The 23,960-nt window shown below is 39.5% G+C and overlaps 1 protein-coding gene across 3 annotated transcripts in view; it reads left to right on the top strand.

Moving 5' to 3' along the window:
* Positions 1 to 23,578, top strand: part of LOC119735907 (fibropellin-1-like) — a 29,254-nt gene extending 5,676 nt beyond the window's left edge. Inside the window, exons 4-34 of one of the 3 annotated variants that reach the window (XM_038209853.1) lie at positions 1,088 to 1,177; positions 2,071 to 2,307; positions 2,806 to 2,916; positions 3,893 to 4,006; positions 4,970 to 5,083; positions 5,850 to 5,963; positions 7,169 to 7,282; positions 7,799 to 7,912; positions 8,820 to 8,933; positions 9,287 to 9,412; positions 9,815 to 9,928; positions 10,146 to 10,256; positions 11,079 to 11,192; positions 11,345 to 11,455; positions 11,800 to 11,913; positions 12,848 to 12,961; positions 13,141 to 13,269; positions 14,477 to 14,587; positions 14,905 to 15,018; positions 15,842 to 15,955; positions 16,130 to 16,258; positions 16,953 to 17,066; positions 17,507 to 17,620; positions 18,194 to 18,307; positions 19,177 to 19,290; positions 19,729 to 19,842; positions 20,452 to 20,565; positions 20,901 to 21,020; positions 21,783 to 21,896; positions 22,288 to 22,323; positions 22,597 to 23,578. In XM_038209853.1, the coding sequence (XP_038065781.1) occupies positions 1,088 to 1,177; positions 2,071 to 2,307; positions 2,806 to 2,916; positions 3,893 to 4,006; positions 4,970 to 5,083; positions 5,850 to 5,963; positions 7,169 to 7,282; positions 7,799 to 7,912; positions 8,820 to 8,933; positions 9,287 to 9,412; positions 9,815 to 9,928; positions 10,146 to 10,256; positions 11,079 to 11,192; positions 11,345 to 11,455; positions 11,800 to 11,913; positions 12,848 to 12,961; positions 13,141 to 13,269; positions 14,477 to 14,587; positions 14,905 to 15,018; positions 15,842 to 15,955; positions 16,130 to 16,258; positions 16,953 to 17,066; positions 17,507 to 17,620; positions 18,194 to 18,307; positions 19,177 to 19,290; positions 19,729 to 19,842; positions 20,452 to 20,565; positions 20,901 to 21,020; positions 21,783 to 21,896; positions 22,288 to 22,316 (3,470 nt within the window). In that variant the 3' untranslated portion in view covers positions 22,317 to 22,323; positions 22,597 to 23,578. The remainder of the gene's footprint in view (positions 1 to 1,087; positions 1,178 to 2,070; positions 2,308 to 2,805; positions 2,917 to 3,892; positions 4,007 to 4,969; positions 5,084 to 5,849; positions 5,964 to 7,168; positions 7,283 to 7,798; positions 7,913 to 8,819; positions 8,934 to 9,286; positions 9,413 to 9,814; positions 9,929 to 10,145; positions 10,257 to 11,078; positions 11,193 to 11,344; positions 11,456 to 11,799; positions 11,914 to 12,847; positions 12,962 to 13,140; positions 13,270 to 14,476; positions 14,588 to 14,904; positions 15,019 to 15,841; positions 15,956 to 16,129; positions 16,259 to 16,952; positions 17,067 to 17,506; positions 17,621 to 18,193; positions 18,308 to 19,176; positions 19,291 to 19,728; positions 19,843 to 20,451; positions 20,566 to 20,900; positions 21,021 to 21,782; positions 21,897 to 22,287; positions 22,324 to 22,596) is intronic. The other 2 variants (XM_038209854.1, XM_038209855.1) reach the window with 2 other exon arrangements.
* The last annotated feature ends 382 nt before the right edge of the window (positions 23,579 to 23,960 follow it).

Here is a 23,960-nt window from a genome sequence, read left to right as displayed (position 1 = left end):
ATGTTACTGCCTACGTGACTGCACACAACCCCCCCCCCCCAAAAAAAAAAAACCCCAAACAACCACACGGCTACCGAACATGATTAACAATAACATTCAAAGCAAAAGTGGGAGGTTTTTATAACGTTTCCCTAAAGTTTTAAAAAGAGTAGGCCTGATATTCTGTATCAACTTTCGTACCAATTGAAGGTAAAAACCCACTATTTAAACCCAATTTATGTTAAAAAGTAACGTCGTCTGAGCGGCTTGTTTACCTTTCCGCCATCTTGAAACATAAGTAAACCGACCGGAAACATCGGTTCAACTTTAGTCGAAACAATGACGTCATTTCAGTGTAACCGAAGTGCCAAAACGGCCGCGAACCAGAAACATGTTTACGGTCACAACGCCAAAACGTGCCCCAGATCCTCAATGTCTCTCGGAACCCAAACTAAATTTAAACCATATTATAAGTGCAGCACCAACAGATTTAGGACTAGCCCCCTGCCTTACATGACTGAGTTGCTGAACAAGAAATAGTGCAATTACTGCCCCACCATCGTCATTCGTTAATCGATTTGTCTGTTGTACTGTATTTTTATATAACTGAATTTAAAAACTGTTATTATCCAATGTAAATGTAATGTCCAGTTTTTTTGGGTTTTTTTATTATACATTTTTGTGTAGCTGTCTTTTTTTTTTATTGAACTCTCTAAAATAAGGTCATTGAAATAAACCAATAATAAACCAATAAAAGTTATTAATTCCATAACATAGACATTTAAGGCAGCCATTAATGAAATATATTGGATGTATGAATTAGGAATTTTCTTTCCTTGAATTTTGTTAACACTTTAACTGTTTTTTGTGTTGTTTGTTTGTTTGTTTTTTTACTGGAGTGACTGCATCTGTCCATGTGCGTTGTTTCTATGCTGCTGTTCTGTCACATGATATAGCAAGATGTTATAAATAGGACTTGTAGGTTTCATTTTGCAAAATTTTTAGACTGTGAAACTGACTTCGCCATTGGCAAAACTCCCTTGTCCAGCTGGAAAGAAAGAATCGATTTCTTACCCGGATTTGTTGTTATTGTTGTTGTCAATTTCAGGTGTGCAAACAAATCCCAGTTGGAGGGTAGACCTTGGAGAAGAACACTGCATTAGTAAAGTCACCCTTTATAACAGAAAGGACTGCTGTAGTAAGTTATTATATACTTGCATTTTGTGATAAATAATTTTTTTTACACAATTTTCTACAATCGGCACCCCACTTTTAGATCAGATACGCCTATTAAATGGTTTTATTGAGGTATACAGGGAAAGGGTCAAACTAACTAGATGCAAAGGTGTCCGTGTGATGAAATGTAAGAAAAGTGTATAATCTTATTATAATTACTATTATTTATTTCTGGTAATGAAACCAAGGATTCCTCAAAAGCGCCTTATGCACTGTAGCTCCCTAGTCTGAGGAAACATGTAGAGAGAAGAAATTAAGTTTTAGAGGTGGGAGGAAAACCCCCAGAAGAATACTCTGGGGGAAACCCAATCCACAATGTTGGCCCAGCTAGGCGGGAATCGAACCCGGGTCACAGCGGTGGAAGACGAGGAAAGTACCGCTACCCCAACCTGACTCCCCGATCTTATCGCTCCTTCTTTTGCATGAAATGTATTTGTTGGGCATATGGGGCACAATAGTTTTTATTTTTCAATGGATTTTAATGTACGCGAATAAAAAAGGCTCTTAGTCCTCAAACTTGTACTGTACCAGATTAAGTAATAACGGGAGGTGGAAAGTGTAGAGTTGCGGTATCTTTGGATCACAAGTGGTATTAAGGTGATACTGACAGTTTCAGTTGTTAAAAACGTACCTTCATAAGTTAAAAACGTTCCTTCAGTTATCTCGATGAATTTATTGAAATTGTTGTGTAATGAGGTGAAACAAATAAGTGAGACTGGAATTGGGGTAGTAATTGTAATACAAAAGCATAGATACTTTTTTAGATCAGTTTAGGCAAAGCTTCATACAAAGCGACTTCGCTACTTGACCCCCCCCCCATACTTTTCTTTCGTCTCCGATTTTTAATCTCACCAGACTACCGTCTCCAAAATGCCCAAGTCCGAGCCGGGAGGAACGAATCCATTAAGGAGAACAAGGAATGCGGTAGGCGAGTCCGTAGAGCTGAGGTCAAAGTGGCCGGTGGAGTCGTGAAGAGGCGGTGTGAGCAGCCGATACTGGCGCGTTACGTCTCCGTCGATATCCCCGGAAAGAAACGCATGCTGACGCTGTGTGAAGTCGAGGTGGAGGAGGTGCCTCTTGAACGTTGTCTTGGTACAGGTCTTCAAAATGTTTCTCTTTTAGAGAAGCTTCAGTGGGTTTTAAAAATAGAAAGGCTCATCGTGCCCCATTCCCCGTGCTTCTGTAGTTACTCCACTAGATTTTTTTTCTGCAAATTTCATAGTGAAAGAAGTAAATTATAGTCGTAGGTAATGTGCAAGTTGTTCAAATTGAACCATTTTGCCCCATAAATTTGTTCAAGATAAGTCCATCTTTCTGTATAGTATCAATTTTTAACCTTTTAGGGAAATTCCGAGGAAATAGATGTTATGCAGATAATACACGGTGGCAAAATGGGCACAATATTTACAGCATTCCAAAGGCATGATTTGCACAAATATTACTATGATAGATTGGGACACAAAAGGAGATTGAGTTGATCACCTCAGTGATCGTTATCAGTATGGGAGCAGTCTTTTCCAACTAAAATTTCCAAAATCACGGAATTTCCGTTTATAAAACAGTTCTCCCTTTCCCTCGTCTTAACATTAGACATGGATGAGTGTGAGAGTAGCCCTTGCCAGAATGGTGTCTGTCATGACGACGTGAACGGTTTCACCTGCGAATGTTCCCCGGGCTACGAAGGCGTGCTGTGCGAAATAAGTAAGTTGAGAGAAGTTGGAGTGGTCGGTTTCCTGGGTGTCAGTGCTTCGCTTTGGAAGCTGTAACGAGATTCTAAGCTAATGTTTGTCCACTTTGCTGACTCACTTTGTGAATTACTTTAGTCCTGACGTTATTCTCATCATCTTTGCGTATGGGCCCCGCTTTGGGAAGTCTTCGCCAGGAACTTGTGATAAAGATGACATAGGCCCTGTAATAAGATAGAATTTTGCGTCGGGATGATATAAATCAAATTAGGTTTTGCCCATCACCGACGTTTAAACACTGTATACTCAGTGTGTTACCTCCCGAGTGAAAGTTGGAAAAAAACCTCTCGGTGGGACTCGAACCCACGACCTGCTTTAGTGCAGACGTCTTACCACTCGACCACCGAGCTAACGGGATCGGTTGGCTGGTTGGAATCTGATGTCCATAGCAGTGGGTACCGCATAAACTATTATACCAGCCCTCCGATCCCGTTGAGCTCGGTGGTCGAGTGGTTAGACGTCTGCACTAGATAGCAGGAGGTCGTGGGTTCGAGTCCCACCCGAGTGTTTTTTCCAACTCTCACTCGGGAGGTAACACACTGAGTAAACAGTGTTTAAACGTCGGTGATGGGCAAAACCTAATTTGATTTGAAAGATGACATAACAAAGAACGTGACTATACACTATTTAATATTGATAAATGTTATTCCCTTCGCGTTTTAAGAAATTTCCTATGTTCTGTATAAGGTGGTTGTTTGCCTGTCAGTAGACATAATGACTCCACCATTCGTGCCCTTTGTTCCTTTGTTTCACCGTTTCAGATAGGGTAACTGTGGTTCAATAATTGTGGAACTTCATTGGGGAACCTCATATTTTTGGAGGGAACACTCTGTTTTTCTGTTTCCTTAATGCTTTTCAGTCACGGATATACTTGCAGAGAATTGTAGGAATATTCTCCACGCAAAAGTTCAGCTTTATTTATTCATTTTCAGATACCGATGAATGTGGCAGCAACCCTTGTGAGAACGACGGCGTGTGCGTTGATGGAGTAGACGGATTTACCTGCGACTGCTCACCGGGTTTCGAGGGCACCTTGTGTGAGACTAGTAAGTATTCCGGGAAATTCCTCCACTTGGTTGGGTCTAATTTTCATGATCGGATAGCTAAGGGGATTTGAATGGCAGAATCATCACCATTTCATCACAAGTCAATCGCAAGTCAATCGCAAGTCATTTATCAAATAACCGTACGGTGTATCACAAAGTTAGTCACAAATCGAATGTAAGTGACACACAATGATTCAGATCGTCCACCCGTGACCTGACTATTGTGATTGACTTCTGGTGACATTTTAGGACTTTATTTACACAGCAATTGGAAAGTGAGATAAAGAAGACTGCGCCTGAAGCAGGTTTGGGCATGGGTAATGGACCTCTTGCATGAAGCGCCCTCCTGGGGATTTATATCCGTTCCTCTGTGATACGCACGAGTAGAAACTAAGTTCTTTCTTTGTACTTGATTTTGAATTACAAAGGCTCTGGGCAAGGGTCTATTAGAAATGCATAGATCCCAGAATCTTTTACTTTTCTCATTTTAGGTTTTGAACCGCACCTGGGGCCAATTTCACGGCGCTGCTAAGCACAAAAAATTGCTTAGCACAAAAAAAGTCTGGCTTATAAAAGCAGGTTACCAGCCAAAACTCCACGTGATGTATATTGCTTGTGATTGGTATTCAGCTGTTGTTTGCTTAGCATGAAAATCACATCGAGTTTTGGCTGATAACCTGCTTTTATAAGCCAGACTTTTCTTGTGCTAAGCAAATTTTTGGGCTAAGCAGGGCCGTGAAATTGGGCCCAGCTGGTTTTACTCCAACTATGGAAAGTTTCCCAGTTATATTCGACAATTTCACCCAATCCTGTATTAATGTAACGAATTGGAGGTTTTGATTTCAAAACAGCTCACATCTATAATACTGACTTATTTTGCAGTAACCGTCATTACACACAAGCAACATTGTAGGCTTGTGAACTGCACTGCATAAATAAACCTATATGATTATTTTTTTGTAGATATCGACGAGTGTGCCAGCGAGCCATGCCAGAATGGCGCCGAGTGCATGGATGGTGTCAACGAGGTGACCTGCACATGTGTTGAGGGGTTTACAGGACCTGTCTGTGAAATCGGTACGTTTGCCAATAAAGAACTTCATAAACTTCCCAAACACAAAATACCCGTCTTTTACTCCTCCCATGAAACATTTTAGGGGAAAGTGACGAACGACCTGGCTGCGAGGTTTTGCCTTTTGCGTCAAATATTTGTCTTGACAGCCGGTACCTCTGTATCTCGAAGATTCTTCAACAATGGACCGATCCGGTATAGCCCCTCCCACTGTGCACTCGGCAAATTAACACGTGCTCCTCTCCAATGCCACCTGCATTTTCCTGCCGCGCGCGTCATACGCGCGTGCACGCATGTCGGACTTTTATTCACGCATGTCGGACGTACATTACGGCTGTGATTGGTCAGAATACCATGGGGCGGTGCTTACTGGGGTGCGTTTTGGTGGTCATAACCAAGAATTGGTTCGGTTGTTTCTTGTCGGCGAATTTCTTCGGGAATTTTAAATGGATGAGAATTACTCACGACAATGCAATACTCAAATCCCCAAAACAATTAACCAAATAGAAACAACAGAACCAGTTTTTGGTTATGACCGCCAAAACGCACCCCTGGATCAGTCCATTGATGGCGTGTTTGAAATTAATCAAGGTAAGGTCTAAATTTCTTTTGAGATGTTTACGAGAATGAACAACGATCCATTTTAAGTTGCAATATACTTTCATTTATTATTGCGAGCTGAAACGATAATCTGGTTCTTCCTTAACGTATTGGTATGTGCACTGCACGTGGCAATAAATAAATTCAAGTTGAATTCGCTGTCATCCACAGATATCCAGGAGTGTGAGAGCGACCCTTGTCTGAATGAAGGCGTCTGTGTCGACCAGGTCAATGCATTCCAATGTGAATGTCCTGCAGGCTTCGAAGGAGACACCTGTGAGATAGGTATGTTCATTGGCCATTGTCTCTGCCTACACTAGACGAATTAATAAATAAAAAAATAAACAAAACACCTGCATCAACCAGAAATAAACTACCAACAACTAAACCCCCAAAACCCAAATAACCTAACAACTAAATTGCTTAACAACCAAAACCAAGTCAGCCAAACATCCAAATAACCAAAGAAACGTACAAAAGCCAAACGTCCGATCAACCAGAAGAAATACAGGGCATCCGACTAACAACATAAATGTTCAACTAGAAAGTTACATCGACATACAGAACATGCATGCATTATCCAAACACCATATAAAACTTCGTAAAAAAATAAAAGATATACCAAAAAATGAATGTACTTCAGGGTTCAACCTACAACGTAGGCCTACACAACACACAAAATACAACCTCTGTAAAACCATGTACAATTAAAAAACAAAATTGTACTAATAAAATCGATGTACAAAATGTGCACCAACGTACAAAAACATACCACAATTTACAGTGTACTGAGTACATCAGTGCACACAATTTTGCAATATACAACCTACGACATAGAATTTACAACATACATCAAACATCAAGGTACAACAGACGATGTACCAATCGTGACGTTCAACACACGATGCAACAGAACATGTGTGTGCTAATGAAGTATATGTACATAAGGCCAAAAAAAAAAAGTCTCCGGTTTCTGGTATGCGCGCGCGTCGCCGTAGCAATGCGCGTCGGCAAAATGAAAAAGGTTTTTTTTTCAATGAAAGATGATGCCTCAAAACCGCCAAACTCACTGGTTTGACTGGAATTCTGCTGCTGCGCAATTTCAACGTGTTTTTAGATGGGGTTGTGATCGAGAATAAGCTTTATGTGGCCTCTCTGGACTCCCATATATTTGCACTAAGTTTAGTCGGGCACCATTTGCAGCCACCAGCCGACATTTGAAGCAAAAAAGTCAGGTAAAAAAAAAAAAAAAGCCGCGTCGCCGCACCACTTTTTGGACAAGCTCCATACCAGAAACCGGAGACTTTTTTTTTTTGGCCTAATGTTGTGGGGTTTATTCTGTACGATGTACGTAGCAAAGTGAAAGTTGCACTTTGTACACCATAAAATAGGTAACAAGAGATGTGTTCTTGAAATAAAACGCACTTAATAAACCTAATTGCATAACAACTGCAGTAACAATATTTTGGTTTGGACTTGGTTTGCTACAGATATCGACGAGTGTGCCAGCGAGCCGTGCCAGAATGGTGCCGAGTGCGTGGATGGTGTCAACGAGGTTACCTGCACATGTGCTGAGGGGTTTACAGGACCTGTCTGCGAAATTGGTGAGTGGACCAGCAAATAGAATCCTTAAACAGATTTAAACAAATTATTATCTGATGTCAGTGGAAGATTTTGAATTGAAGCATTCAGCCATCATGGTTATTCAATTTTACATCAAATATAGTATTCAGTCTTGAGAATACTTTTCTTCAATAATACTTAAAAAGTAAATTTGTGTAAAACTCGTATTTCTTTTCTAAAGAGAAGTTTGTGATCTGTATGTAATGAGATTTTTTGTGAATGTGTATTTTTAATGTTAATTGTTTGTTATGTTTATTGTCTATTATGTATGCTGAGACCCATGGGAGACCAGTGGACTCCACTGAATGGCCACCCAGTTGAAATAGGAAATAAATAAATAAATAAATAAATAAATATCACGTACCCTATTGTAAATGTGTGTAAAAATCATATTTTTTTTCTAAAGAGATGTTTATCATAATCTGAGGCCATTCTATTTTATTCTCATTCTCAAATGAATCGTTTTATATTTGTATCATGTTTTAATGAATCCCCAGATCTCCAGGAGTGTGACAGCTACCCTTGTCTGAATGAAGGCATCTGTATTGACCAGGTGAATGCATTCAAATGTGAATGTCCTGCAGGCTTCGGAGGACACACCTGTGAGACAAGTGAGTCCATCGCTCCAACGTTAACAAAAACTGTTAATGAAAACGAGTGTTATGAAAACTGCCAAACTTGAGGCATTTATGATGGCAGGGTGCAATTAAAAATTAGTACAAGCTGTACTGCTAATCAAGACGAGTGAATTGATAATCTACTCTGAATATAAATCTAGTTGAATAAAATAAAAGAATTGGCATGTGTTTTCTGTTAAGACTATATTAAAATCAGATGGTGAAATCGGTGAACTAGATAAAAGAATATTTAAAATGTGTCTACATTTCCTTTTTTTATAATATAATGTGTGTGAAAAGAAAAAAAAATCATGTTAATGTATCCTTAAGGAGTCTTTTTTTTTCGTCATAAGTTATACCTTAGTGAGACAAGGTAGATTAAGGAGACATTTCAAAGTCTCCCCAATGTCACAACTCATATTTAGAGGCAACATATGTCACAAATAGGCTTAATCGATTGCTCGTGGTCCAAAACATATGTAGCACAATTTCGTGGGAATAGGATAAAGTAATGGGGGTTAGGGGTCATGAAAGTTTAAAACATGTTTTGCATAACCCTATGCAAATCAAGGTACAGTTCTTGACTTCTTGTAATAATAATTACAGAATGAACAAATTATTAAATGTCTAATAATGCTTTGCTTTCTAAACATCTTAAAAATGTTGGCCCCAACTCGATGAGGTCATCTGATAAGTTTCCTTAGTCTCAATTGAATGTCTCACCTATGCATACCATATTATGGAATCGAAATTAGGGCCGCCTGTGACAGGGTTACGGCTGGAAGTGGCTGCAGCCGCTTCCAAATGCACGTTTGTAATTTTCATCTGTAGCCAAGCAGTCTGGACACGGCCTATAACTAAAGTTGAATCCGAATTGTATGGCTACGGCTTCTTGCTACAGATATCGACGAGTGTGCCAGCGAGCCATGCCAGAACGGCGCCGAGTGCGTGGATGGTGTCAACGAGGTGACCTGCAACTGTGCCGAAGGGTTTAGTGGACCGGTCTGTGAAACAAGTGAGTGCTGACCATAGCTTCTTGATATATTATCATAAACTTTTATTGTTTGCTCTCTGCTTGACATCACTCCAAAATGTATAACGATGAAAACTTTCTTTACCTGAACTCGCACAGTCTACGATCGCACGTACTTACACTTGTTGGATTTGTCTGTCTCAAACCGATCAATATTATAGAACTCTAAACAGCTTTAGCAAGTTAAGTTAATTAAATTCTTGTGTTTTTATGCATTCTCATCTATTTTGTTGTGCAAGTCAATAGAATTACAGTGCGGTTGACTGTAGAAGAATTCCGTTGATGTGTTTATTGTTTACAGTAAATGTAATCGCAAGAGTTTTCTTCGTGTCAAGGTTTGATTCCAGAAGAGCAGAATGAGTGTGACAGCAGCCCATGCCAGAATGGTGTCTGTATTGACGAGGAGGATGCCTTCACTTGCGAATGCTCCCCAGGCTACAAAGGAACCTTGTGCGAAATCAGTAAGCTTGTTTTAAGTGTCTCTGTCTGTTGTTGAATCTAGACATTTAAAACAACAAGAAGGTGCGACTTTAATCTAGGCTACATTTAAAACAAAAATAAGGTGCGACTTTCATGAGACATCTTTTTCAAACCAGTGTCAGACGTTCGTTGATCCCAATCGATACCAAAATATAAAAAAATGTATAAAGCCACAAATGGTGGATAATTTTGTACTTTTCAACGAAATCTGGTTCTGTTTTGGTCCCTTACCTCCTGATAATAAAAAAGTTATCAAAATACAATGACAAATTGTGACTGAGAACGTAGCACACAGCTTTTACATAATCAGATCGGTTGAAAAATTTGCGGATGCAAGTTTTTTGTGTTGCTTGAATAAATTCACAACTCACATTATGCTTTAGATATTGACGAATGTGGCAGCGTTCCATGCCAGAATGGTGCAACCTGCATGGATGGTGTCAACGAGGTGTCATGCACGTGTGCTGCCGGATTTACTGGACCCGTTTGTGAAAATAGTAAGTTGTTTTGTTTTCTTATTACAGCCGAACATTAACGTCTTTCGAGTTTTAGTTTCAACCAACATAAAATTGTCTGCAACTGGTATTTGATGAGGAGCAATAAAACCCACCAATTTTATCAGGGCAAAACATTTCTTTTCAGAATATGCAGTGAAGAAAACTTGGCGTGATACATTTTTAATTGGTTTTTAATTTAATGGTTTTATTTTGATAGACATCGACGAGTGTGAGAGCAGTCCTTGCCAGAATGGCGTCTGCGTTGACGAAGTGGACAGTTTCAGCTGTGAATGCTCCCCAGGCTATGAGGGCACACTGTGCGAGATTAGTGAGTTGATATCGCAATTTAAATGTCCTTCATTTTAATATCATCATAGAATATTGTTGTCCGCGATATCCTTCAATCATTTTGGATGGATGTTTATTCAAATCGTACACATCCGTTGGTAACTTCGTTTTCCTAATAGTTTGTGTAATATTTGCCTTTCGTCTTAGTTTATTGCTGGTGATGTTGTTGTTATGTTTTGTCTCTTTTTTTAAAAAGTTTTTCGCATCCTTTGTTGTAATTACTCTAAGGAATACGCTATAAGGAATGTCATTTATTTTTTATATTGTTCCAAATAACAAGGAATTAATAATATACTGCTTTGAAACAAGAACTCAATGTAAGTTTTCAATTGTCATACTCAAGTGTCAAATAAAGCTCGCAGATTCCCGCCAAATACGAATGCGGTTGTGTGCATTTATCGATTGGATATGCAAGTGGTTTATTTGGAAAATACTGAGACAAAATAATCACTTTTGCATGCAATTAAATGCATTGAAATTGACGTTTTTAAGGATTGAAAGCTGATTACAAGCTCCATTCAATTTCGCACGAGACCAAGTCACGCTGCCTTAAAATGGCTTCTAGCTTCATGGATTTCACGGGATACCAAACCTGTTTTACTTTTCACCTAAATCTGCGGTGTCAACGCTTGTCCTGAAAAAGAAATGATTGAGAACTAGCTGGTTCTACCAGTAAGAACACTTGACTTTAAAACAATATTTATTCATTTGGTTCTTCTGTGTTCAGTTAAGAGACATAAATGATAAGGGTGATGGGCTTATACATTCCCGTTTCCAACTGAATTCAATAATTTTAATACAGATACTGACGAATGTGGCAGCGACCCATGCCAGAATGGTGCAACCTGCGTGGATGGTGTCAACGAGGTGTCATGCACGTGTGCTGCAGGATTTACTGGACCTGTTTGTGAAACTAGTGAGTGATTCTTTTTTCTATTTCGCCACCCCCGAAAAAAAAATCAATTCCCCTTTCAAACAGCATCACAAACATAGAGTGTAATTTGATCACGCAGAAGACCATGTTCTTACATTAAGTAAACTGTGTTTTTATTTGATTACTTTTGTTAGATATCGACGAGTGTGAGAGTAGCCCTTGCCAGAATGGCGTCTGTGTTGACGAAGTGAACGGTTTCAGCTGCAAATGCTCCCCAGGTTACGAGGGTGCACTGTGCGAGACGAGTTAGTTGATCGTTATAACCCAAAGTTTATCATCAAGGGATAGAGTGTCGTCGACGAAAAGCTCCCTAAAATACATTGCATCTAAGATATGCAAGAGTATTTTGTATAAGCAGTATATGTATATGTATATGACTTATAAGCCAATCATTAGTCATTCAGTCAAGTCACTTGAAATTGAAATATTCCGCGAAAAAAAACATTCTTTTGTCAATGTTCACCTAATGTCACCCTGTGTAATACTTATGATTGACATGTCATTGAATTGTGGTGGACTTTATGTGTTTTCATTGCCAAGGATGTTCGATTGGGTCGGCATGTGAACACTTTCACATTTCTTTCCCCAGACATTGACGAGTGTGCCAGCGATCCATGCCAGAATGGCGCCACCTGCGTAGATGGTGTCAACGAAGTTTCGTGCACGTGTGCTGCAGGGTTCACAGGGATACTCTGCTTAATTAGTAGGTCACCTTTGGTATTAAACAAAAAACCAGAACTGTTTATGAAACGAGCTTGCTGCTTGACTTCAGTGGCTTGCGTTTCAGCAAATGAACCTGCACATGTGCCACTGCATTTCCTGGCCATATCTGCACGGCTAACATTAATTGCCACATGTAGGTCTATAATTTCCATCATTCTGTGACCTAAACCAAACCAATTTAGTCTTACGTCTGCTGTGCTACGATAGGTTAATGTGATAGGTCTCTTTACAACTCTCTCTCAATGAAAATGGACAACAGCGGTCAGCAATTTTACCGCGAGTCTGCATAGTTTAGGACGTCAACCTTATAGTGACGTATCAAAATTTGGTAAATTTACAAATATAAAGAGTAAACGAAATGTCTTTAAGAATCATTTTAAGGAATCCACACAGTAAAAATTGTGCTTTATAATTAATACACATTTCTAAGCACTTATTATACCGATGTTTTCACATGTTTATGTCTACGACCTCAATGGTTAATGGATGCCTGTGTCATGTTCAGGCACACGACGAAAGGCTGTTGGTACTATCAAGTATAAACGTAAAAGGAAATAGAAATGTCTTTTCGAGTTTAAGTTAGGCTTATTAAATTAAATACACACTTTCTCAATCTTTATTATCTTTTATTGGTCTCTGAAAAACTTCCAAAGATACGCTTTAACTTTTTTTTTTTACAAGTTGTTATTGACGGCACTAACATGATTTCATACTGTTAAAATATCTAAAACATGTCTTAGAAAAAAAAAGTGGGTACAACAAGTCTTCAAACTCTAAAAAACAGTTTTACAATGCAGTCACGTTTGAAATCATCAAGAAGGGTGATTGGGATACCCCGAAACGTACTTGTTTATGTCAGGCACAACGTGATATTGGTGTCCATATGTATGTGTATTTGCTGTGATTATACCTAGATACCGATGAGTGTAGTAGTGCCCCGTGCCAAAACGGAGCTTCCTGCGTTGATGGCGTCAACAGCTACTCATGTATATGCGCCATGGACTTCACCGGAAATGTTTGCGAAACAGGTGAGTTTAAACAATTAGGTAGGTCGATCACGAAAGTCTGGTAGTAAAAGTTGTTGACTTTTTGGAGAGAGAAATGACAGCAAGAAATGTTCACTCTGCATATCTGTCGAGTTTTTCTTCTTTTTTATCTCGATATGTATCCATCAATGCAATGATTTTGTTTGATTGACGTTTTCTAGCTGTGGAAGAGCCATTCAGTGAATGTGACGTCAGTCCCTGTGATAACAACGGCGTCTGTATCGAGGATGAAGAAGAAGGGTTTACCTGTGACTGTTTACCGGGCTTCGAGGGGACCTTGTGTGAAATAGGTAAAATTTCTTGCCTCGTCCGAAATACTTGGCCTGGCAATAGATGATTAATTATACCCCGCCCACTGCGCACGTAGGCAACAAGACATACACCTCTACAATGCCACACAATATCACAATACAACTACTCTACAATGAATGTTGTTGTCCGCGATACCCTTCAATCATTTTGGATAGATATGTATTCAAATCGCACACATCCATTGGTAACTGATTTTTCTTTATTGTGTGTGTTATATTTGCCTTTCTTTCTCTTTTATTGCTAGTGATGTTGTCATTATGTTTTGTCTCTTATTTTTTTGTTCACGTTTATCGCATCTTCTGTTGTAATTATTATAAGGCATGAGATATAGGGAATGTCAGTTTATTTTTATAACATTCCAAATAGCACTGAATGAATAATCGGCTGATGTGAAAATTGTAAGTGGAACAGGAATTCAGTTTTCGATTTGTTTAGTCAAGTGTGAAATATGAACAGATGAACAAAATGTGAATAAATGACAGTGCGCCGAGGATATTCCCGACAAATACGAATGCCGGTTGTGTGTATTCATCGATTGGATATACAAGTGGTTTATTTGGAAAACACTTTTGGATGCAATTAAATGAATTTTAATTGACGCTTTCAAGGATTGAAAGCTAATTACAAGCTTCATGCAATTTCGCGCAAGAGCAAATCACGCCGCCTTAGAATGGCTTCTCGCTGCGTGGATTTAACGGGAAACCAAACCCATATTACTTTTCACCTAAATCTGCGGTGTCAACGCTTGTCCTGAAAAAGAAATGATTGAGAACTAGCTGGTTCAACCAGTGAGAACACTTGACTTTAAATACTTATTCATTTGGTTCTTCTGTGTTCAGTTAGGAGACATTAGGCCTAATGATCAGGGTGATTGGCCCATACATTTCCGTTTCCAACTGAATACAATAATTGTAATACAGACACTGACGAATGTGGCAGCGATCCATGTCAGAATGGTGCAACCTGCGTGGATGGTGTCAACGAGGTGTCATGCACGTGTGCTGCAGGATTTACTGGATCTGTTTGTGAAAATAATGAGTGATTCCTTTGTCTCTTTCGGCCCCAAAAAAATCAATTTCCCTTTCAAAAAGCATAAAAACATAGAGTGCAGTTTGATCATGTAGAAGACCATGTTTTCCATAGAATATTAAGTAAACTGTACTTTTATTTGATTGCTTTTGTTAGATATCGACGAGTGTGAGAGCAGCCCTTGCCAGAATGGCGTCTGTGTTGACGAAGTGAACGGTTTCAGCTGCGAATGCTCCCCAGGCTACGAGGGTGCACTGTGCGAGACGAGTGAGTTGATCGTTGTAGCCCTAAGTTTATCATCAAGGGATAGAGTGTTGTAGACGAAAAGCTGCCTTCAATACATTTTTCCACATAAGACATGCGAGAGCGTTTTTATTTTTAGGAAGCAACTCGTAAGTCAATTCATTCAGTACCCGAAATTGAAATATTAAGAAAATCAAGCCCTTTTTCATTGTTATTGACTCACCTCGTATATACAATGTGATTGACTTTTGACATTGAATTGTGGAGGACTTTGTGCGTTTTTATTGCCAAGGATGTTTGATTGGGTCGGCATGTAAACACTCTCACGTTTCTTTCCCCAGATATTGACGAGTGTGCCAGCGATCCATGCCAGAATGGCGCCACCTGCGTAGATGGTGTCAACGAGATTTCTTGCACGTGTTCTACAGGGTTCACAGGGTTACTCTGCTCAATTAGTAAGTCACTTAAACATAAAGAACTCTTTATGAAATAAGCTTGATACTTAACTTCAGTAGCTTGCGTTTCAGCAAATGTACCTGTGGTTGCACATTTTGCCATTGCATTTGCTGGCCATCTCTGCAAAACTAATATTGCCAGAGGAAGGCCTAAATTTATTATAATGCGCATCATTCTGTTACTGAAACCAAACCAAATGAGTCTGAAGACACCTGGGCTACTTTGAGTAAATGTAATAAGCTTTTTAGACAAATCTCACTCAACGGAAATCAACAACAGTGGTCAACAACTATTTCACTCACATAATGTCCACACATTTTAGGACATAATTCTGAGTGATTATCAAAATGAGAGATGCGTATTTTCTAACTGTAAAAATATAATGCAGGGACCCAGAGTAAAAACTGTGAAATGTTTAGGTACAAGACGAAAGCCTGGAGGTATATTATCAAGTATAAATAGAACACAAAGAAATACAAATAACTTTTCGGGTTCAAATCGAATACAGACACCTTGATTATTCACTGTTATCACCTGTTTCAGAAAACTTCAGAAGATACACCTCATTGTTTTTGACAAGTTGTTATTGACGGCACTATAATAGACTATCAAACTGTGCAGAAAGAACCTAAACATGTCTTGCACTACAATGTGAAGAAAAAAAGTGGGCACAAAAAGTCTTTAAACACTAGAACACCAGTTTTCAGTGCAGTTGCATTTGAAATCGTCAAGAATGTTGATTGGGATACCCAAAACCTACTTGTTTGAGTCAGGCATAATTGGTGTCCATAATGTATGTGTATTTGTTGTGACTGAACCTAGATACGGATGAGTGTAGCAGCGCCCCGTGCCAAAACGGAGCTACCTGCGTTGATGGCGTCAACAGCTACTCATGTATATGCACCATGGACTTCACCGGAAACGTTTGCGAAACCGGTGAGTTTAAACTATTAGGTAGTTTGATCACGAAAGTGTGGTGTTAAAACTTGTTGACTTTTTGGGGAGAGAAATGAAAGCACGAAATGTTCGCTCTGCATATCTGTCGAGTTTTTCTTCTTTTTTATCTCGATATGTATCTCGATATGATTTTGTTTGATTGACGTTTTCTAGCAGTGGAAGAGCCGTTCAGTGAGTGTGACGTCAGTCCCTGTGAGAATAATGGCGTCTGTATCGAGGAGGGAGAGGAAGGGTTTACCTGTGACTGTTTACCGGGCTTCGAGGGGACCTTGTGTGAAATAGGTAGGCCTATAAGTTCCAAGCCGTGTCCGAAATACTTGGATGCGTCTTGTAAAAAGACGATCCATTTATCCCCGCCCACTGAGCACCAGGCAACAAGACATGCATCTCTACAATGCCACTTTGAATGTTCCAAACGCGCGCGTCATAATGATCGTGCGCGCAGATGGGACGTTAATCACGGCTGTTATTGGTTAAAACACCATGGGGCGGAGCTTAATATGTCAGTCTCTTACACACACGCACATAATAGCAACGACTGAAGCCACTACCCGTAGAATAGGATTCGTAGAAGTAAGCTCATACATTTCGTTCTATATAGCCCGCAATAGACCTTATGCACAAGTTGGCCATTTTTGTCGTGTTCCCTGAATTAATTTCATAAATTGTGAACTGTTGAATGGGACGGTGCCAGACTATTTATTCACTATAGCCTCACTTTTTTTTAAATGTGGCTTAAAACATTAGTATGTTTAATCACAGTTTTAGATTACTCATCAGAGCAGACTGCATAATATGTAACGTCATTGCTTGCATTTCTCTACACAAGTTGCACAAAATATGAAGATTTTACCTCTCTCTCATCCAATATGGCCGACTCGTGAATAAGGCCCATAATGTGTTTGGCAGTAAACTTGTGAGTTTATAGCAATACTATGCAGCATACAATTCACTGTAGTTTCTCTCTATTTTTCAGTGCTACAAGGATGCTCTCTTAACTCTTGCGAGAATGGACTCTGCATTAAAGACAATGTTGGGGGATCAAAATGCGTTTGTTCCCTTGGTTACCAAGGCTCCATGTGCGAGATTGGTAAGTTTGAAGACAATTCCTTATTTCCCAACAATAGTATGCACGGCCGTTTTCCCACATTAAACTTATATGCGAGATTTGACCTCAGTGAGGTCAAATTGTGCATCTCTCTATATCCTCTGATGACGTCATATCCTCTGATGACGTCATGCATGGACCTTATAACCGAAGTAAAAAAAGGAAATACTAAACACTTCATAATTAGCAGCCGGAAAAGCCCCCCACGCAGCGCATAGGGTAGTGTTTCTTGGCTATAGGTCTACTGCCTCATACCTGAATGGATATTGTACTAAATCCGGTAGATGCGTGAATACGCTCTACGCACATCAAGCTAATTGGCTGCCTTGACAAAAAGTGCCAAGTATCGTGAATGCCACCCCAAATACATTAGAGACTGAGGAAATTATTTATCCATCAATTTTCATTTCCTTCTGTTTCAGACATCGATGAGTGCAGCAGCAATCCATGCCAGAATGGTGCAACTTGTGTGGACGGTGTCGTCGAGGTGTCGTGCGTCTGTCCCGTTGGGTTTGGCGGCGATCTTTGCGAAAGGAGTGAGTGGCGCAAATTTTTCTCAGTAGTTTGATTTTGTGAAACATACCAAAGATCTACCACAGTGCCACCAAGCGTATGTCTCGAAGATACCACTGCTAAATTTCACGGTCTACATCCTGCATATACGCTCTTAAGAATCCCTAGTCAGATTTGAGAATCGGGATCACAATTGACCCGCAATTCGGATCATGTTTGAACTGGACTTCAGGTTATTATTTGACCCGATACTTTTCCGGGTCAAATTGACATTTTCCGGGTCGAAATGACACTTCTCTGGATCATTTCTTCGGGTTGTTTTGATCCGGAAACATAAACAAAAGAATCACTTTGGTGCTAAAAAGTGTTATTTTGACTCTGAATATTATCAGGTGGAATGTGGTCCGGAATCCTAACCAAATTTGCCCAGGGACTTTTAAGACTGTACTTGTATTATCACAAAGTTATTCGCACTTTTTTATTGCGTACCTTCAGTGGTGTAGCCTCCCAACATTACGCCTTTGTGTATGACTCGGTTAAAACCCCAAACAGTGTTTTGTGTTTATTCTTTCTTTTTATTCTGTCGCGTGTTTCAGAACTTGAAGGATGTTTCCTTAAACCTTGCGAGAATGGAATCTGCATGAAAGACGACATCGGGGGAACCAAATGCGTTTGTTCCCTTGGCTTCGAGGGTTCCATGTGCGAGATCAGTAAGTTTGAGCCTGAAACAATGAATAGTTTTTTGGTCCTTGTTATAACTGTGGTAACGTAGGCAAATACAAATAACACTTCCTTCATTATTTCATTATTGACTGTAACGGTATGAAATAAGATAATTATCATTAGAACTGTAAATCAAATGGATCAAACTAATCCTCTTGAATGTTTTAGGGGGAAAACGGAAGAAACTTTCACAAACTACTTTATACCCATGAGAAGAATTCAATGCAGTCAATAATAGGTGACTCATTGTACCAGTTGCGAAACCAGTAGCTGCACATAACATTGTTACCAATATCGCGCCATCACTACATTGTAATTATACAGTCCTTCTTGTCAGTATGTTCTCTGATTGAAAGCAAATCGAATGGCCTCAGCACACTCTAAAGGCCCGGGTCAGATTCAAACCTGAATTGAATCCAATTTGTCGTGTGAAAATGACACTTTTGGTCGAAGTGCTCTCTAGATTCTAAATAGTGAAGATTCACTCCCACAGTCGGAAACTAAGGACTAGACGTTTTAAAGTGAAATTCGTTCAATCGTAAAGATCGAGGTTTCACTCGAGCTTCGACTTTATCAAAGTGGTTCATTTTTCAGACTATGTCAATCGAAAATGAGAGTGTTTTTCACTCTGAAACGTCTAGTCCCTAATTTCACTCTTTGGAATTTAGAGAGTGCCCGGAGAAGTCTTGTTTTGACCCGAAAAAATCTGACGCGAATCCGGGTCGAATCTGCCATCAGTTCAACAAAATACCTTTCATCAAAGAAAAGGTACGTCGATCGTTTATTGGTTCCAGCACTCCTAATCGTACATTGTGAGGGCATGCTATTCACCGGGATTCAATTTCTCCCGTATCAGATATCGACGAGTGCAGCAGCGATCCGTGCCAGAATGGTGCAACCTGCGTGGACGGTGTCGTCGAGGTGTCGTGCGTCTGTTCTGATGGATTTAGTGGAGCTCTTTGCGAAACAAGTGAGTGCAGGCATAAAATAATTACAATAGTCTCCACATCTAAAGTTTGGCCACAGGGTTATGTTTAAGCCTACATGAAAATATTTTTTTTTAAAGTAAACTTACTTTTTCAATGTCCAGTCCAGTGATGGTTTCATTGCATTAGACTTTTGTTTTTTTTCTTTCAACGGGAAGGGTTGTCCATAATAGTATTTTTTTTAAGCAATGCAACGAGGCCATATTCACCAGAGAATATTTGACGGTTCTCTTTTTTTCTGTTTTACAATATTTAATAGGTGCGTTCTCGCATGCCTGGCGCAATGTTTTCTCTTCAACCTCTTAACACAGTATTTCGGTTTACGCCTAACTTATGTTCTGGCAATTGAGCGTTTCTTGAGCAACACATAGAGGTAATTTTCGTTGTATTCTGTTGTTTTTCAATATATTTTTTTTTTTTAGAATTGGAAGGTTGTTTCCTTAACCCTTGCCAGAACGGAATCTGCATGAAAGACGGTGCAGAGGGATCCAGATGTGTCTGTCCTCTTGGCTTTGAGGGCATCGTGTGTGAGATCAGTAAGTTTGGGTGTAGGAAACGGCAATGCTGCATTCATAAGTAATCATTCTCTGAATCTAAAACAAAAATTCAGTTGAACAATAATTTTATAGTTTAACAAAGACATTTAAAGGGGCGGGGTTTGAACTGCAACCTGCGGATTGCCGTTCCAGTGCTCTATATGAACTGATCTATCCATTACTATCTTGGCTGTTCCACATTTAGCCAATTGCTTTGTTCAAGGGGCGCTATAACAATACTTTACAAGCGGTCTCCATCTAATTAACAACCATTACCTGGGAAGAAAAAAGAAGCAGTTTTGAAACCATCAGATGAACAATTCAGTCAAGTGGATGAATTAATTCGTAATTAGAGTTTTTGAGGCATAATGTGTCAAGACGAAGATAGCTTTTGTAGCAATACCAATAAAGGTTGCAAATTTACAGATAAAGAGATTGGATGGCTTAAGACTTAGTGAACAAACCTTTTTTAAAATTTGAATAAACAACATGTTCATGTTATAATAATATTATTATCTTTCGAGATTCATCACACATTTAGAATGGCTTTCCAAATGTAAAGGTTGGTCTGAATGAACATTTTACATCAATGTTTCCTTTTCGTGTCAGACATCGATGAGTGCGCTAGCAATCCGTGCCAGAATGGTGCAGCTTGTGTGGACGGTGTCGTCGAGGTGTCATGCGTCTGTCCGGAGGGGTTCGGTGGAGATCTTTGCGAAACAAGTGAGGCGTAGAATATTCTTAACAGGTTTTGATTTTGAATAAGATATTTCTAACAGCATGTTATTTGGCAAACATTAAGCAGTTGATGTTAACACTTTTAAACTACTCAGATTTCGAGAGACATGCAGTGCAGAGGAATACAGTTTGCTTACAGTTGGCATCACGTGACCACAATATCCAATTGTGTAAACAAATGTCACATGATCTAGCGCCAGGCCATTTTATCTGGTTGCCTTCAGTAATATTCGGTTGACAGTAGAATACTTTATATAAATATAGACCCTACGTATGTATGATGTTCGTTGCATTTTGGGGTTTGTTCCGCATGTGTTCAGAACTGGCCATTGAAGGATGTTTTCTTAACCCCTGTGAGAATGGAATCTGCATGAAAGACGACGAAGAGGGATCCAAATGTGTTTGTTCCCTTGGCTACGAGGGTGCCATGTGCGAGATCAGTAAGTTTGAAAGTCGAATAGATTACTTACCGTATACTCTTACCAGTAGTGTCATCGTGGTAAAAAAATCCATTTGATAAAACTTGAAACTTCTACAGTATGTCCCGAAAAGGTGTCCGTCTAACTATTTTTGAAATAACTACAAAACAATGAAGTCAATTTTTATAATGTTTGATTGTGCAGATGCTCCTTATCATTGGCCTAAATTCTTGTGAGTTGCATTTAATTTCAGCCACTCATCACTGCACAATGGGCAATTGATTACAATAACATTGTTGGACACTGTGACCAATTTCCTTGCCACAATCAGATTCATTGTTGTGTTATATAAGCTGTGTAAAATCCTGCATTATGTGAAAAAAAAAGCTGATGTGGTTTGGGATTGGAATCATTTGCCCTTGGGCATTAAACTGAGGTCTTGCTATGATGACTGATATAGCCAGGTAAATGATTCCAATCCCGACAGCACCCCCCTTTTTTTGGGGGGGGGGCATTATTTTTGTATAGCCCTGAACAGTTTATGATAGTAGCAAATGTTAAAAAAAAAAGCATTTCCTTGGTTCTATTGTCAGTTGAAAACAAGAGAATGAACGCTGCAGTTCGTCTTACACGAAAAGTATAGTTTATTAAAAGGTCACCTAGTATACCTCTTTTGACGATACTTTAACAACTTAATTTATAAGCACTGTTCAATACCACACCAAAATTTGACCCCACATATGAAACCGAAACATCCATCAACGGTCATTTCTCGTGTCTCAGATATCGATGAGTGTAGCAGCAATCCGTGCCAGAATGGTGCAACCTGTGTGGACGGTGTTGTCGAGGTTTCGTGCGTTTGCCCCGATGGGTTCGGTGGAGATCTTTGCGAAACTAGTGAGTAACCCAAAGACCAGCATGGTGCAGGCGCGGATCCTAGGGGAGGGGGGGGGGGTCGACCTCATTTTTTTTTCATAGAAATTCTTTACAAATGTGACACCCCTCCCCCTGCCCTGTTCTGAAACCCAACACAAATTATACTGGTAATAATGTACCCCTGTGAACAAAATGAGTACAGAGCCAGCTGGGTTACGGGGGTATTTACACTATTCTGTGATACAGTGTTAATGATTGTGGGATTTGAACAGCGCCCCCATTGAAAGTATATGGTACGAGCGCCCCCTCCCCTATTGATTATACGGAGGCCAAATGTCCGGAGGATAAGACCTGTCTACATTTAAGCATTGATTTGCTGATTAGTTTGGACGTTTGTTTCTGTTGACTACAGATATTTGTCCTGTCGGTGTGTCGAAGTAAATAATAAGTAAGTAGACATGAACGTGGTTTAGTAAATCGCCAGTTTTGGATAAGCTGGCGAAGTTCAATAACCAGAAAAAAAATCCTTAATTTGCCATGATAATAAGGCAATAATGTTGCGTCATACCATGTCAAATTAACGATTTTTAAATACTGTTATGTGAAGTAGGGCTTGTGGAATGCATTTCATTTACTCCATTCTAAAAAAAAAAGACTACTGATTGTGTTAGAGTTGACTTACCTTTAATATAATTTAAATCTGATGTTTTTCTCTTTCTAGTCTCATTGTAGGGCGCGATCCTCATGGACCACCAACTACCATCAGGCCATCACATTAGTCATCTTTCTGTGAGACGCTTCCTTGACAGTCAACTTTGTCGTCCCTTCATCGAGAGTCACCTAGCAGTAACTATGCGAAATGACCACTGATCAAGCTATCCTTAGACCGTGCTAAACGTCAAATTATAAGTGGAAACAATAATTCTAGTTATTAGACCATTCAACCTTGAAACACTCGGAAGAAATCACCTGCGAGTTTCAAAATCTGTTATTATAACCAAGAAAGCTAGTTCCCCAATTGCATGCACTGAGGAGATTTAAAATCAATCCTGGTAAACAACTTGTGAACAACTTCACTGCAAAAACTGTGGTGTTAATTAAACACCATTTGGTATCTATATAGGACAACACCAGTAAAATTTAACACCAGATGGTCATATATAGATACCAATGGTGTATAATTAACACCGCAGCTTTTGCAGTGTTGTGGTACAAAAGCGCACACTGAAATATTGGTTGAAATTACAGAAATCTTACATCTTTACACTCAGTCAAAATTGAATCTGTCCGTCTTTAGAAACTAACATGATAGCAACAACGGTGTCTACATAATGACCTCCTAACTGTCCTGAAAATAGTGACCAACTATCCTTTAGTTACTGAATTTGCGGGAAATCGTGAACATTTAAGTATTATTTTTGGTAATTTAATTCAACGGGGGTGAAAGGGTTTCAGCAGTTTTGTGTTCATATGTCTGTATTGTTGTTAGTATACGTACTACTCCTTGATAAAGTGACGAGACATGCTTTTAGACCATTTTAAGTGTTTACCGCGTTGTATTTTGAGAGCAAATGCGATCACAGTCAAAAACAAAATATACTTCGGTCTAATACCTTAGTGCTTGGTTCATTTAATAAAATTAACACCAATTTTTACCTAAATGTATTATTTATGAGGGTCTTAGAAACCAATATCTAAGGCCCCCCCAAAAAAGTCTCCGGTTTCTGGTATGCGCGCGCGTCGCCGTAGCCATGCGCTTCGGCAAAATGAAAAAGTTTTTTTTCAATGAAAGATGATGTCTCAAAACCGCCAAACTCGCTGGTTTGACTGGAATCCTGCTGCTGCACAATTTTAACGTGTTTTTAGATTGGGTTATGGTCGAGAATAAGCTTTATGTGGCCTCTCTGGACTCCCATATATTTGCACTAAGTTTAGTCGGGCACCATTTGCAGTCATCAGCCGACATTTGAAGCAAAGCAAAAAAAATCAGGTAAAAAAAAAAAAAAAGCCGCGTCGCCGCACCACTTTTTAGGCAAGCTCCATACCAGAAACCGGAGACTTTTTTTGTGGCCTAACCAAATGAAA

This window comes from Patiria miniata, unplaced genomic scaffold, assembly GCF_015706575.1.
Source record: "Patiria miniata isolate m_02_andy unplaced genomic scaffold, ASM1570657v1 HiC_scaffold_29, whole genome shotgun sequence".
In the NCBI taxonomy this organism is placed as follows: domain Eukaryota; kingdom Metazoa; phylum Echinodermata; class Asteroidea; order Valvatida; family Asterinidae; genus Patiria; species Patiria miniata.
Note: the sequence above shows the minus strand (reverse complement) of the source record. Positions and strands in the feature narration are given on the sequence as shown.